The 15,681-nt window shown below is 32.0% G+C and overlaps 1 protein-coding gene across 8 annotated transcripts in view; it reads right to left on the bottom strand.

Moving 5' to 3' along the window:
* The window catches only part of LOC148605159 (neurobeachin-like), a 169,948-nt gene that overhangs the window by 17,769 nt on the left and 136,498 nt on the right, over positions 1-15,681 (bottom strand). For all 8 annotated transcript variants that reach the window (XM_088548659.1, XM_088548653.1, XM_088548657.1 and 5 more), the window contains 9 exons: positions 7,100-7,217; positions 6,493-6,595; positions 5,426-5,541; positions 3,780-3,892; positions 2,852-2,992; positions 2,058-2,177; positions 1,306-1,458; positions 763-835; positions 120-214 (listed from right to left, as the gene is read on the bottom strand). In XM_088548659.1, coding sequence (XP_088404785.1) covers positions 120-214; positions 763-835; positions 1,306-1,458; positions 2,058-2,177; positions 2,852-2,992; positions 3,780-3,892; positions 5,426-5,541; positions 6,493-6,595; positions 7,100-7,217 — 1,032 coding nt within the window. The remainder of the gene's footprint in view (positions 1-119; positions 215-762; positions 836-1,305; positions 1,459-2,057; positions 2,178-2,851; positions 2,993-3,779; positions 3,893-5,425; positions 5,542-6,492; positions 6,596-7,099; positions 7,218-15,681) is intronic.

Below are 15,681 nucleotides of genomic sequence, written 5' to 3'. Positions count from 1 at the left end.
TATTAACCATCCATGAAACCAATTAGCAAGAGTGCAACCCAGCCATTTTTTTCTGTTTGTCTTAAGTTTTTTTTCCACTAATGAGTGCATCAGAAGAGTTGTATTCACATTTTCCTTACCTCCTTCATAACCATATCAGTCATTGCTTCTAAGTTGACACAGCCTTCATATGTTAAATAGTAAAACACATTGGTAGCTCTTACGGCTTCTGGTCCTGAAATAGATAGACATTCTTTAAATGAGATTTAATATGAAACAGTTTCAGTGAGGTTATAATGCCTTACATGTCTTGTTCAGGTTTTAGTGTGCATACTAAATAAGAAAAGATTTAAAATTACTAGGTTGAACTTTAGTAATCCCCTAATCTGACCTTCTGAAGAAAACTTTACCACCATACGGCTTCTTGTAAAGTGGAATTGCATTTCTCTATATTGTCTATGTTATCTAACAATTAACCTACAACCAACTTCTCAACTTTTAACAACATTTTCCACCAACTTCTCAACTTTTAACAACATTATGTTTGTTTTTTTTTTTTTGTGGTGATCTATTTTGGCTCAATTCGCTATAGATATTGCGACATAAATATAAAAATATGTGAAAAATGATCCCCAAAAATTTACAATTGTTCCTCCTTATGCTGTTTATAATTTATTCCGGGACTTGGAAAAAATTTTGAGGTGAAGATAAATTCACCAGTTTCCACATTAAACTTTTGCAGTACTATTTGCTACCCAAGCTGCGGGGAGGGTGGGTACTTACCTCTCTGTTTGTACCCAAATATCAGATCTATCCAGTGATGTAACTGACAGGAGACAAATTCTGATTCCAATGCCTGAAATACAATATGAATTCTTCAAGAATAGGTACAAGCACTTTTATTTATTGAAATCAGTTTGATATGTTTAAGCTACTTTATCTGTCTGTGTGTGTTTGGATTTTTGGTATGAATTAAAGTTTGACCGCATTATATTTGACTAAAATCAATGTTTTGGTTCTAAGGCCCTCTTTCATTCATTTAATTTGGCACTTTACCTAATTTTTTATGTTTGAAAGTTTAAAAAATTGCACTCCCCCATTTTCTCATGCTATCTATGAACAAAGTCAAAAGAAGCCTTCAATATTTAATCTTCATTTATGTCAGAACCAGTGCTTTTTAGCAATTTCTCTTGTGCTCTACTCAATTTAAAAACTAATGAACAGTGTAAATACAAACCAAATACTTCTGATATGTAGAAGCAAAATGAATGCCCATTATCCTATACAAATGTATTTTATTTAATTAAACAATGAACCCAGTATTACCATTCTATTAATTCTGACAAAATCTTCAGGATTTTTGGCCCATGGAGGTAACATCACATCAGCTACTTCTGTTCCATCATCTTGTTTACCAAACTTAAATGAGTTGTGATTGACGAACATCTCTGGTAAACAGTAAAACTCAGGAATCAATTCCTGCAAAACAAAATTAGAAGCTCAATCACTGGTAATCAAAAACAAATTGCACTGAAACCTATCTATACTACACCATGAACATACCGAAAATCTGTCTAAACCAGACACTCTTAAATCCCTGCATGTCAGTTGAATGTTTTTTAACCCTCAATTATCCAAACACAGGTAAGAGACTATAGAGTGGTAAAGAGGTTTGTTTCTGACAGATGTTTTCACTGACATGCATATAACAGGCGTGGAACACCATAATTTTCAGTAGGTAGGAGAGTGTAAGATATAAATTTAAATTTTCCCTTTTGAATATAAAACACAAATTTTTAGTCAAGGGGTTCCAACCATTCCCTTTCAAGAATTTTCACTAGACTGGTTGAAATAGAAGGCACCTTTAAAAAAGAAATTTTGCAAGCAGCCGTCGGGATTAACTTTTTGATATACAAATCCTGATAAGATACTTTCAATACTTTACTGGAAATATAAATACCTTGCAACTGTAAATACCAGACTAAATACACAATACCTAATATAATTCAACTGAAATTGTCCTCCAACTAGCAATTTAATTCGAAGCCCATGGCATAATATACAGACTAATGCATTACCTTAACATCTGAAGTATCTCTCTGACAGTTCTTCCATGCCTGAGACACTGAAGCAAAAGTCCGATCAGCATGATCAAACTTTCCTCCTTGAAGATTCAGAAACATTGAAGTAAATGGCTCCTACAAGTACAAATAATGTCAATGCATCAAGCAATTTAGAATAAATCATTCAGTTCATAAACCATTTTCTCAACTATCAATGATATAGAGGCTTTCTTTGAAAGACTTTTTTCAATGTATCAAAAAGCTATTACTACCAAGTGCCTGATGGAGGGCTATTCAATCTCTGTCAGGACTTAAGGTTTTTTTTGCTAACCCTACCTGCCAAAAAAACTGCAAAACCCTGATTACTAGGAACATTTAACTGCCTAAAATGCAGTTGAAAGAAAATTTCTGGGACATTAAAAAAAAATTTTGACAAATCAGTTACATGTATCCTGTCAAAAACACAGTAAAAAATTATGTGTTTTTTAATAGTTATTTCTTCAAACAGTGTCATATTTTTCAGGGATCAGATATGAGAAACAAATGGGAAGCAGATACTGACAAAACTTTAAGTGAATATACACTGAAATAAAAAGAATCCTGAGGGTAAAATCAGGATTTGTATAAGTGGAATTCCATGATTCAAGGGTAAAATCACATTCCAGTCTTACATTTCTTTAATAGCAAAAAAGGTTATGTTTCGTATTACATTCCAGTCTTACATTTCTTTAATAGCAAAAAAGGTTATGTTTTGTATTACATTCCAGTCTTACATTTCCTTACCAAGAAATGTTATGTTTTGTACTTACAACTCGTATCAACCAGTTGAGAGTAAAAGCTGCCGTTGAGTAATGAGTTCCATAGTGGAATGGAGGTATTTGGTCATGTTCCCACGTCTCAAAACGTTCATCAAAGAACTCTTTTCTGCTGGGATTTAAAGCTCCAATAGGCTAAAACAAAAAGTAACGTGAAGACAATTTAAAACTGCACAAGTATTTTCTCAGAACAAACAAAGTATGAAGATGATATCTTTTTCTAATTGAGATCCTTTCAGTTAATTCAAAATACCTCAAAGATCAAAGGTTAGAATAAGGAAATCATTGTCAGACTTACATAGGGTCTGGAACTATTAACCAGAGCATGAAGGTACCAACCAGTCCAACTACTAGTGGAGCATAATCTGAACAAGGAGCCTGGTTAATTATACTAATGATAGGACTCTGCAAACCAACACTAGTTGGTTCTTACCGATTTACTAAAAGAATACTAGTAAGAGGCAGCTGCTTGAGGCTGGCAATACCAGAAAGAGACGACTGGTAGAGGATGGCAATACTAGTAAGAGACAACTGTTTGAGGTTGGTGATACTAGTAAGAGGTGGCTGTTTGAGGTTGGCGAACATAATCAATATAATTTACAAACAACCAGAAATAGTGTACATTTAAACACAGCCACAGGGTTTTAACACATAAAACCATGCTTGGTTTTAAAGCATTTATTCTGACATTTCAATAAGACATCTGACGTAGCTAACAGGGAACTTTGTTATAACAACCAGACACTACATTCTGATTGGGAACCTACCATACAAATGTATGACACTATATGCTGCATATTGTACAGTAATTTAGAAAGTGCAATATCTAATGTAGTTGGTATTACTTGTTCAATGATGACCTAAACCACAACAATTTGCTTTTTTAAAACAGACCAAAATGTTAATAATTCCTTTTTCTCACCTTTGATAAATCTCTGAAGTTATTTGGTTGACTAAGATCAAGTTCCTCAGATTCATAATTGACTATGACCCAAGGGAACACAGGATATTGATTCAAATCATTGTATGTCCTTCCTGAAAAATACAAACAACAAATAATGTACACAAAATTAAAACATAAATGATTTATGGGTGATTCAGGAGAGTGCAACAAATTATTTTTTTAACTGTTGATAGATTGTTTTTAATTTTTAAATGGTATGTAAGTCTCCTTACATGACTCCATGGTTTCATGAGAATGGGTCTTGTTGCCCTTTTCACAAAAAATTGTAAGTGTAAAATTAGTCGTAAGTTATGACGTCACAATACTTTTATTTAGTTTGACATCATAACTTATGACTAATTTTACACTTAAGATTTTTTGTGAAAAGGACTGTTGCTCTACCTTTAACATTATTAACATAGCGTTAAATTCCAATACTAAAAGCAAAGCACCTTTTTGTGTAACAACATACCAATAAAATAATATGATAAATATCTAGTTCTACAAGATAAAAAAAGCATTAATTGATAATAAAGATTTTACATTGAAATACCTTTTCAGATCCCAGAAATAAACAAAAAGGTGCAGACAGGTCTTTGGGTTTCAATATGATCTACATCAGAAATTCCAGAAAGGAAAATGAAACTAAAAGGAACTTACAAACACGAAATATTTGTAACAAAAATCTAATAAGTTCAATAATAAATGCTATTCAACTTTCAATGAAAGTTCAAAAATAAAAAATTTTGAAAAAAAAAAAAAAAAAACTTCAATTTTCAAGGGGAATAAATCTCTCAATATTCATGGTATATATGACATTCGTTGGTGAATTTTGAATTTTCGAAGTACACAAAAAAAAACCTTTATTTAAATTTTCCATAAGAAATAAAAGCATAAGAGCACTGACAAGGTAAGGTATAAAGATGTGTCACAACTAAAATTCAGTTCATGTATTGCATAGAAGTGGGAGACAAAAAGATGGAACAAATGTAATATCCATTGCCAAAGGACTCAATAACATACATATAACCCAAATACTTCATTATATTACATATGGTGTAACAGTCTTCTTTGTTCATTGGTTATTATGATCATGTGATGCAAAGGCTATAAGCCTTGTTTCTATTTTTAAATATATTGACACTATGTTCCTTTTATATGTATATTGACACTATACTTTTAAATTTAGATCCTGATATAAACCGTTCCGTTCTGTACTTACTCTCAGCCAGTCATGGCGAAATATTACAACATTCAAGTCCATATCCAAAATACATTATCTACATATGTAATATGTAAATTAAGGACTTTCACTCAGTCAATATGTAATATATGGACCTGTTGGATTACATTGACCTCAGACTTCATCCTTGGTCAATATAATTTGAACAGGTGCATATATAACATACATGCCTTTCATTAAGAGACAGTACCAGGTACTTTTACCCTTCTAAGCTACTGAAAGGTACAGCCAGAATTTAAAATTTCAAATTATGTTTAAAAGAGAAAACGATTAAAAGTATCTCCTACATAACCAAAGGTACCTGCATTGCAAAAAATAAATAAAACCCCTGACGTATTGACGTTGTTTAAGGCCATAACTGATAAATAATGCTAAGCCATACCTGCAATGGTATTTAAGTACATAAGATAATCAAAGTTTGAAATTTCTCTTCGTTGCCATTTTTGCATCATACTGGACAATTTAAACAACTGTTTTCCTGATGCTTGAGACATTCTCCTGAAAAATTAAATACATACAGTAAGATCCAAACTAAGTCAGTCTACATATAAGTTTGCTTTAAATAGGATAAATTTCACTTTACAATGTGATGAATCAATATCATTTGATGAAAAGCTCACCAGAGCTTATGTTTATACTGTTACCATTTGTACCGAATCTATATAAAGTTTTGATATAGTAATGTATCGTATCTGTTGGCCAAAATTTTTAACATTCTTTAACATTGACAGTAAACATTTGATCTGCCTATGCGCCATAATGATCATGCACTGTGTAATTTTCAACACTTTTTAATACAAGAATAATCTATCAACTCACAATTGTGATATGTAAGGCCATACAGAAAAAATGCCTAAGTTCTCAGGCCACCTTTTAAAAAAATTGATGCAGGAGGGAGGCTTTTTTTTTTTTTATCAGAAGCAAGTTTTCCGATTTTTTTTTTCAAGTAAACTAATAGGATGTTGAGAAGTTAAATAAAATACTCCATGGCATTAAAACTTTACTGGAATATGAGATGTGGCAAGAAATAAAAGCCATCTCTCCGCCACAAGACAAACTTTCATTTTAATGATCACTGTTAAATAACAGCCTCATTCCCACGGTACTTTTTACATTTCTGTCAAGCGTGCAGATGATTCCTTAGATAACTCAAAGTCAATTCCGGACTGGATATGAAAATTTCTGGATTTTACCATAATAAAAGTCACAGATGGGGGAGGGTTTTAGGAATGCGGCGGTGCCTAAAAACATAGCATAAGGTGCAATTTGCTTAGTAAATCAGTATAAATTATGGAGACTATATAAAACTGAAAGTAAATATCTTAGAATGTTTGACTTAGGTACACATACCATGCTTTAGGAAGATCATATTCAGAATGTTTGACTAAGGTACACATGCCTTGATTCAGAACGAACATATCTCAGAATGTTTGACTAGGGTACACATACCTTGCTTGAGGAAGACCGTATTTCACCCCAACTCCCACACGAGGTAATGCATTAATAACTTTCTTAAGGGTTGCATGATCCGGGAAGGCAAACATAACAGCAGCTAAAAAATACATACAATAGTTCAAAATAACCAGAAAAAAACTTCAGGTAAACATATGAAGAATGATACTTTGATTTAGAATGACAAATATTTCTTTTATAAGCAAGTATACATGTATTACATAATATAATTTTTTTGGGGGCTAAAGCCTTCTGAAAAATTTAACAATATTTATAAGGATTTAAACAGCAATGTAGATGTGTTTTCTTTGTGACAATGGTAAAAATTTGAAATATGTTGTAAATACAATAACCTAGGCTTTGAATGATTTTCACCAGGGCATTGTTTCACAAAGAGACTTGCATGCTTGTAAGTCTTACATAAACTTTATGAGGCAATGCCCAGAAGGCCATTTTTGGCTTCACTTATTAAAATTTAAAATGATAGGCCATTTCCTTTTAATCATCATACAATTCTAGACAAGAAAGTGCAATTTTCAATATGGATGGATAAATTACCCTATGGCCTTTCATTTCAAATACCTGAAAATATAACTTCACTTACTTCTATTAGCCATGAAAATTTCCATAGCAACATTTTGTAGAAGGTACAATCTTGAAAATATGGCTCTGATTTCATTGAAGTGCCATCGACCGTGGACATATTCAATATAATGAAGTACCTAAAAATACAAAAGAAGAAAATACAGATCTTTTTTTAAAAATATGGAAAAATACTACATACACCTACAAACTGTATTTAAAATTAATAATCAAGAACTTATAATTTTATGGTCTTTACAAAAACAAAATTAGATTATTCATTTATTCATAACAAAACAGTTGCTAAATATTACACTTCACATTTCATTGATGTTCATTTACATATAAATATCTAATTATAAATGTCATGTGCTATAAATATACATGTAGGTCAAAAATTAAATTTACATCAAGATAAGCATTGCTGAAAAGAAAGAGATAATTAAATCCTAGTCATGTATCACACAATATATAATATATTACGCAATGAACAGACAAGACATGTTCATAATAAAAATACAATATGTCAATAGTCAATAATATCAAATGAGACAAGACAGGACAAGACATGTACAATACAGACAAGACAAAAATAAAATAATATATTAGTTTGATCAAATCATTATTAAATTGCATCTATAGAATAGATTTATACATTACATATCAATTGTGCTGTTGAAGTTGACACTTGTTAACTTCATGTCTGAAAAAAAAAACAATGAGGTATAAGTAAGGTCATACAGTATTTGAATAAGGACTTTAAATTGTGTTACTACATGAACAATCAAGTATGTATTTATTTTTATTTTAACATACCATTTTCTGATTATGAGTTTTTAAGCCTGAGATAACAAACACGAAAAGGTCAATAGTTAATATTTGACCTGAAGTCAAGTTTTACAGGTTATTTCAAAATTTTTACATTAATGTCCTTTTGTGGTAGCAAACTTCTCTAATAAAAAGCTCTGGTACAAATCTGCATTCTTGTTCAACCTGTTAAATGTATGTTAATTTTGTATGGTATAAAATGTATACGATACATGTAGCAAAATGATAACAGATTGAACAAGAATGCAGACTAGTCATAAAAAAATACAGTTTCTGCCTGAATAGTTTGCTCCCTGTAGATTTGTACTGTTTCTACAAGTCCAAAGGACAGAGAATGTTACACATCATTGGATTAAAAAAATATAGTTTCTGCCTGAATAGTTTCCTCCTTGCAGATTTGTGCTGTTTCTACAAGTCCAAAGGACAGAGAATGTTACACATCATTGGATTAAAAAATACAGTTTCTGCCTGAATAGTTTCCTCCTTGCAGATATGTACTATTCTACAGGTCCAAAGGATAGAGAATGTTACACATCATTGGATTAAAAAAATATAGTTTCTGCCTGAATAGTTTCCTCCTTGCAGATATGTACTATTCTACAGGTCCAAAGGACAGAGAATGTTACATATCATTGGATTAAAAAAATATAGTTTCTGCCTGAATAGTTTCCTCCTTGCAGAGTTGTACTGTTTCTACAGGTCCAAAGGACAGAGAATGTTACACATCGTTGGACAAAAAGTTTATTCTCAAGTTGATGCATCGTAGGTGTCTTTGGTTCACTTACTTAGAACCCTAAAATAAGGGGGAAACAATTCACCCTACATGTATATACCAAAATCGCAGTATTTTTGGGGAGAATTCGGTTCAGGGCATGTTGTGGCCAACTACAATACTAATGATACGATGCTATTTTTAAATAAATTTAATGTACCCATTAAACATACCCAATATTGCGATATGTATCATTTGAGAAAAAAATGTATTGTTACACCCTTACCCTATAAGATAATTCAAAATCCACTGCATGCATCTCCTTCATTTATAAAAAAATATTTTCATGTAAATGAACTTTTGGACAGATAATCAAGAGCCTTTGAAATATTACTAATTTCTATGTTAGGAGACCATGTTTGCCACAATCACAAAAACTATGACGATATAAATTTGAAACAGAGGTAAATTTTTAAATTTATGATTGAAAAGTAAAAGTTCTGGAAAACTCTAACTTTGTTAACATTATTGAAGTTGGTAATGATTCAAAGATAGAAATTAGTTTGGTTTTTACTCTAGACAACAGGGCTGTACAGATTTGAATCCTTCTAGCCCTGAAAAGAAAAGTTAAGCCTGACAAATGTTATCATGACCTTCACATTTAACTTCGATTGTAGTCACGAATTTTATAACAGGCACAAATAAAAATCTGCTTATTTAAAGCACTTTTGTGATCAGGTAAAAGAAATGAAAAAATGATGTTGGAATGGAATCAAAAATCCAGAAGTCGGTACTTGTAAATTTCGTTTAGACACTCGGTCCAACACAATTCAAATTTGTCTAGACTGACACCAAAATATCTAGACTCGGGCTATTGGACCTATAGTAATTTCGAACCCTGATGATTAACATATTCATTTACTCTAGAGCCAAAATGAACCAAAAAATTATACATTATACATTTTGTTTTACTTTTTTTTATTCCAAAGAGTTGAGTGCAGATATCAATTCTTTGAAATATTTCAAAAATTGAAAGCATAACAAAACAGTTACACTACTTTTATCAAATTCTTCAACCTTGAGGACAATGGAATTTTAATGGACTTTCATGGGTGCTTATGATTAAATTAAGAAAATCATGGAAACTCCATTTTATTATTGTTTTACCATGGGTTGACCATTCATGGTGCATTATTTTACAATTTCAGCATAAATGGCCAGCCTGTGGTAAAACAATGATAAAATGGAGTTTCCATGATTTATTTGGATTCTGATAGGAAAAGTATGGTACTTTTATACATTCTCGTGACTTTTTACTGTAATCTTAGACCTGCCATGTTTGTCCATATTTGGCTGTACACTTTATGCGGTCTGTTGAAATGGTCGCTAGTGAAACTTTTGCTTTGCATTTTTATAATGAAGGAAAGGGCAAATTAAGTAGAACAAAGTTAGATACCTGTATGGCAACAGTCGTTTGCTTTATAAAGTCAGTGTTCATGCATGGACAGGTACAATGTTTCATTCATTGACGATTGTATTTCTCATTTTCATACATGATGGCGCATGTGGCATGTGGTAAGGGCTACCATGTACGTTTGTAAGTGATTTTAAAAGAATATAACTTTTCTAAACCATTACATTTAATAATTTTATCAAATATGAATTTGATTTTCATTCACGCTTCTGAAATGAATTTAAACAGCTTATACACATTGGAATGTTCTGTATATTTGTTTACATGATGAAGGTGGACAGTAATTTACACACACCAGTGATCGAATTTAAAGGGAAATACTTGCTAAATGCAAGTTGAAATTCAACTTTGCTGGTTAAAATTATATCCACCTGCTAAAATTTGCTAGCAGAATTATATATGTCATATTGGTAAAGTCCAGAAATAGCCCAAAAACTTACATTTAGCAAGTATAGATTTTCAGTACTTGCTAATGTTAGCTAGTGGAAAAAATTCTGAACTTCAATCCCTACACACACAAGAATCCTTGTCATTTTTATATTCCCTACAAAATTTAGATATATGATAAATGTATGTTTGTTTTCGCAGGTAGAATGTTTTTAAATCACCTGCTCCATCCATTTGTTAGATAATGCAAAATTTCATTACAAAATGTCAAAAACTGAAATAGCTCAATACCAGAATTCATTCACCATAAAGTTACCAAATTCAAAAAAATATACTAACGAATTTGGAGTTTTCCATTTTAGAACTGGAAAGGATGTTTGAATCCGCTGAAATACTTAGTTGTTCTAAATGGCTTAAGGTGAAATATTATTCAATAAACCAATCAAATTAAAGGGTAACATCTAAAATTAGAATAAATGCAAAGGTAAATGTTTTTGATGTTTTTTTAACAGTCGACTGGGTAAATTTTTTAGGAGCTGGCAGCTCTGTCGGTTATTTCTTTAAAAAGATCAAAGATAGGGCAAGAATAAATATCAAACTGAATATTTATTTAATTCACTACTAAACCTAAAACAAATTATTCGAGATGCTATGATGATCATGATAATAAAATTTCACGGAAGTCCCTACATAAGTGTGACGATCACACTGTCACAGGCCACTAATACAAATAAGCGCCACAATAACCGGTGCGATATGCAACTTCAACAATAATGTCACGAAAGCTTACCATGAATGTATTGCATGCAGCAATGTAAACATAAAATATTAATATACTTTAACAAATGGACCAGCTACCGTTGAGAAAATGGCGACAGCATAAATTAAGTGCCCTCTATCGGTAATGGAAGGTTAATTCAGCGAAAATAGGTATGTGATTATCTCCCTTACCCCACAAGATGGACCAAAAAAAGAGAAATTCTGAGGAGGAGCGCGGTGGGCTTGGCAAATTTTGTGGGGCCAGAATTTTTTTTCAATTTTGATTTTCGTTTTGATTTTCCCTTCAGTTTTTAAGAATTTTTGTGTAGATGAATATCTTTTACACACTATTATTATTTTGCAGTTCACTAATTTCGAAAGTGCCCTTACAGATAAGTTAGTTAACATTTTGTTAATTTGATTCCATTCGCTCCTGTCATGGTTCAAATTTTATGTGATTTGTTCATGTTGTTGCATTTCTTTATTTTTTTGTCGTTAAGTTGTTGTTGTTTTGAGTGATTAATTAATTAGTTTGTTTTGTAATCACTTAAGAAATCTAAAATTGTCTATATACCTATGACCATTACGCGTTAGGATTCGACGAACTATAAAAACTAGCATCTAACTAAAAATCTGCACAGTAGAAAAAGGGAACAAATATATGGTGAATGTATAGGAGCACAATTTTTTTCCATTGGAATGCCGACAATTTGTTAAAAGAGTAATCAAGGGAACCAAGGTTATAGCGGTAATCAAAAGAATGTAATCCAGGGACAAAGACCAGACATGGAAAACAGACATACAAAACAAAGAACATAAAGTAACTAAAATCATACATAAAAAGTAACAAAAGCAAATGAGCAACTCGGACTCCACTAAAACCTGGGAGCATGGACCAGGTGCACCGGTAGGGTAAGCGTCCTCTGCTTTTCTAGAAACGCACCATCGTATAGCCTTTATAAAAATAGTAAATACACGATTACGTAGATCACAGTGGCGGATCCAGAGGGTGCAGACGCCCCTCCTTTTATTAGAAAATTTTTCATTTTGGTGAATAAATGGCAAATAATGTCCTAGCACCCCCTTCTGAGGAACCTCGGCTAGCACCCTCAACGGATCACCGTGTGTAAACAAACTAAGTAAGTTCTGCAAGGCCCCGACAACATAACAATGGTAATAAAATCCACGGTAACAGAACATCAAAATGAAGCAAAAAAAAAAAGACGACACGAAATAAGACACATTGTCAAACACTATTGACATTAGGGCGAAATAATTCATTTCTAACCTTGTACGTATCATGCACAAGCCAACTTGGTAATAGTGGACAAGAGTGGTTGAATAAACGAGCGTTTTGAGAATAACACAATTTTATTACACCTTTCAAGAGAAGAAAAAATAGCGGGAATATACATATGTCAGTACTCCTGACTAAAGGTAATGCTTTTAAAATATTAAAGCATGTGAAGTGACCTTTCTTCGTATTTCACAATTTCATTTAGAAGAAATCTACTTAGGGGACGACCATATGATTCTGAGGTGGGGCCTGACAGATTTTGGAAATAAATATTCTGGCCCTGAAAGATTGAAAATAAAAATCTGATCTCATGAAACCAAAGCCAGATCTCAGGTCCTGATACTTCATATGTGCATGTACTGAATCATAAATGGAATAATTTGTGGTAGTAGTTTTTTCTTTGGTATATGGTCTGTTCATACAGCAAATTTGGCAAAACTCAGTGCTGAATTTGAAAATTCGAGAAATCGGCCCTAGCAATGTTCAAAGTTACATGTAACCACATCGTAAACGGCTAGTTGTGAAAGACACCCCTTGACTCTTTTCTGAAGAAATTTATAAATTTCTTAAGCTTTAAAAATACCCCAATCCAATCAAAAATTCCTAATGAGATCCAATCAAAGTTCTGAGTAAGGACTTGCTATTAGAACGCGTAAGTCCATGCATTATATTTCCATATACTAAATCATTTCAGAAGTGTCTATTATTTTAAAAATTTCTATCAGTTAAAGCATTGTCAGTGCTCAGATAGCTACCTTAGTCCTACCAAGAAGTGTGCTGTCTATGAAATAGAAAAATATATAAAAAAAAACTTATGTCGAGTATGAAAGCGTAAAACACACTAAAGACAAACAAGTCGATTGCATACTTCGGTCATCGTAAGGCCATCCATGAAACAAATTTAATTTTCCAATTAACCACACCTGATGACAGTAAAATTATTTTTAATCAAAGAAGATCTTGTTGTTTTGGCGACACCTATTGACAGAAATATTATTATTTATTTGACCACTTTGACATCGTCAAAAGCACCGAATAATGTACGAGCTATGATTGTCCTCATGGAACATATATTTGTATATGTGTGAGGTACGGAATTAACCATATACTTGTTATATATGATTATTTTATTATTATTATAAAACTGAATTACGACATTTTTATATTGTGTTTTCACACGTTTGCATAATTCTTACCGCAGTGACCTATATATAGTTTTAAAGTACCTACCGTTGTATAATATATAAAGACATTAGGACAGTCAATAATATACACTCTGCACGTTTACGTGCTCCTAAATAGTTAGAGTGGAGAAACGCTCTCTGACCCACGTGGAGTCTGGGAGTAGTCCAGAACGTAAGGTATCCCGAAGGCTGGGCTCCGTCACCTACACTAGTTGGTTCTATGCTAACCGCTAACATCGACCGTATGAGGCCTGTATTGGTATTCAAGGTCGTTAAAAAAACCCAATCGTTATCAATAATATACACGACCGTATTTCTTCTTTAAATACAAAATACCAATTAAATATTATTATTTTTATTTCAAAAATGAAATATCATTTTTTTAGGAATAAGTAAGAATGAAATACCAAGATTATATGAAAATGTAGAAAATTAATCTATAATTAAAATGATGAAATACTATGGAGAATGGGTCTTGTTAAATTTGAGAGCTTATGGTAGAAACATTTGTTCTAATATGTAAATTATATGGGTAACTACTACTGTCTTTTGACGTTAAGTAGCAGTCTTTGTAAGAATCATGCAAATTCTGTAAATGAGATAATTCACATTGAAAATCCAACAGTTTCTATTGTATTTTAGTGTCATTTACAGAGTTATCTCCCTTAATTTTGAATTCTACAGTACATTCTATTTACTTTTTATCTCCTATGAACAAGTGTTATATGAAAAGTCACATATTATTTTCTGTTTGCTATGATATTTTAAAGAAAATATCAAAAATAAAAATATTTAGGCTCGCCAACCATGAATCACATTTTGCATGATTCTTAGCTTGAGTACTACTTAAAACGTGATGCGATGTATAGAGTACGGCTTATTTTCTTCAGTTTAATAAAAAAATGTCTACCTTATAATAATGTTTCATTTGAAAATATTATCATTCTTGTTTGGTGTCTTGATACAATTGATATGCAAGTTATTGGTAGTTATTTTTATGTGTAATCCAAAAGTCTACAATTAAAACAGACACCAGTGTTTTCCCCCAACGTTACCAAGACTACCAAAACAATGCGTTCTCAAAACTAAAAGGCCGCAATCAACACGTAAACAATCCATACTCAAATATGAAATAGACATCGAATTACACGCAGCACAGAAAAAGCTCAAAGAAATTCACAAAACAGTCATCGTCAGGTTTCATTTTGTGCACTTTGCATTCTGCAAGTCACCGGTGTTGTTTATTTATAAGAATTGGCATTATATTTTTCATTCCCTGTGACAACTCGTCAGATTCTTCTTTATGTAATAAAACATGAATGATTATTGCTAGAAATCTAAGAAGATAACGCCATAAGTCCTGTCAAAATCTCAATGTTTATCTCCAGATTTCATCTATTTCAAGTGTCATTTGGTGAATACTTGATATATTATTTCAAAGCAAACTCGAAACAAAATTAATTAAAGGTATTAATGTACCTATCATTTCATTTTTCTGTCTTAAGATCTGTTTAAACAGAAAAGCGGTTTTCAATTCAAAATTAAATAATGATGAATGTTTTTATTGCAATTCTGGGGGACACCATAGGAGGCTTGATATTTTGATTTTATAGTGGCGCAGAATCGGCGCTGTCTTCTCCTTACTGAATGTAAGGATAAAAGCCGTAATTTCTGACAAATATAATTCACATAAACTCCACCATTAATATGTGCAATCAGATGTTATAGTCAATTTAATATTATTTTGGTACTATCGACTTCCTACTTTCCATTCTTTTGGCACAAATATTTTCTGCTTTTATATTTTTAATTACGCTGTAATTACACTAACACTTTGAAAAATATGATATTGATGCAAAACTTTAGTTCATTCGAAATGGATAGGGGTGGCCACAATACCAATTATACAGTCCACCTACTATATAGGTGTACACGTGCCTGTCTAAATACAGTGACCGTGGTA

Source organism: Perna viridis, chromosome 10, assembly GCF_037379345.1.
Source record: "Perna viridis isolate PV_CMFRI_1.1 ecotype Kerala chromosome 10, ASM3737934v1, whole genome shotgun sequence".
Lineage (NCBI taxonomy): Eukaryota > Metazoa > Mollusca > Bivalvia > Mytilida > Mytilidae > Perna > Perna viridis.
The sequence above is the reverse complement of the archived record's forward strand: the minus strand, read 5'-3'. Positions and strand labels throughout refer to the sequence as shown.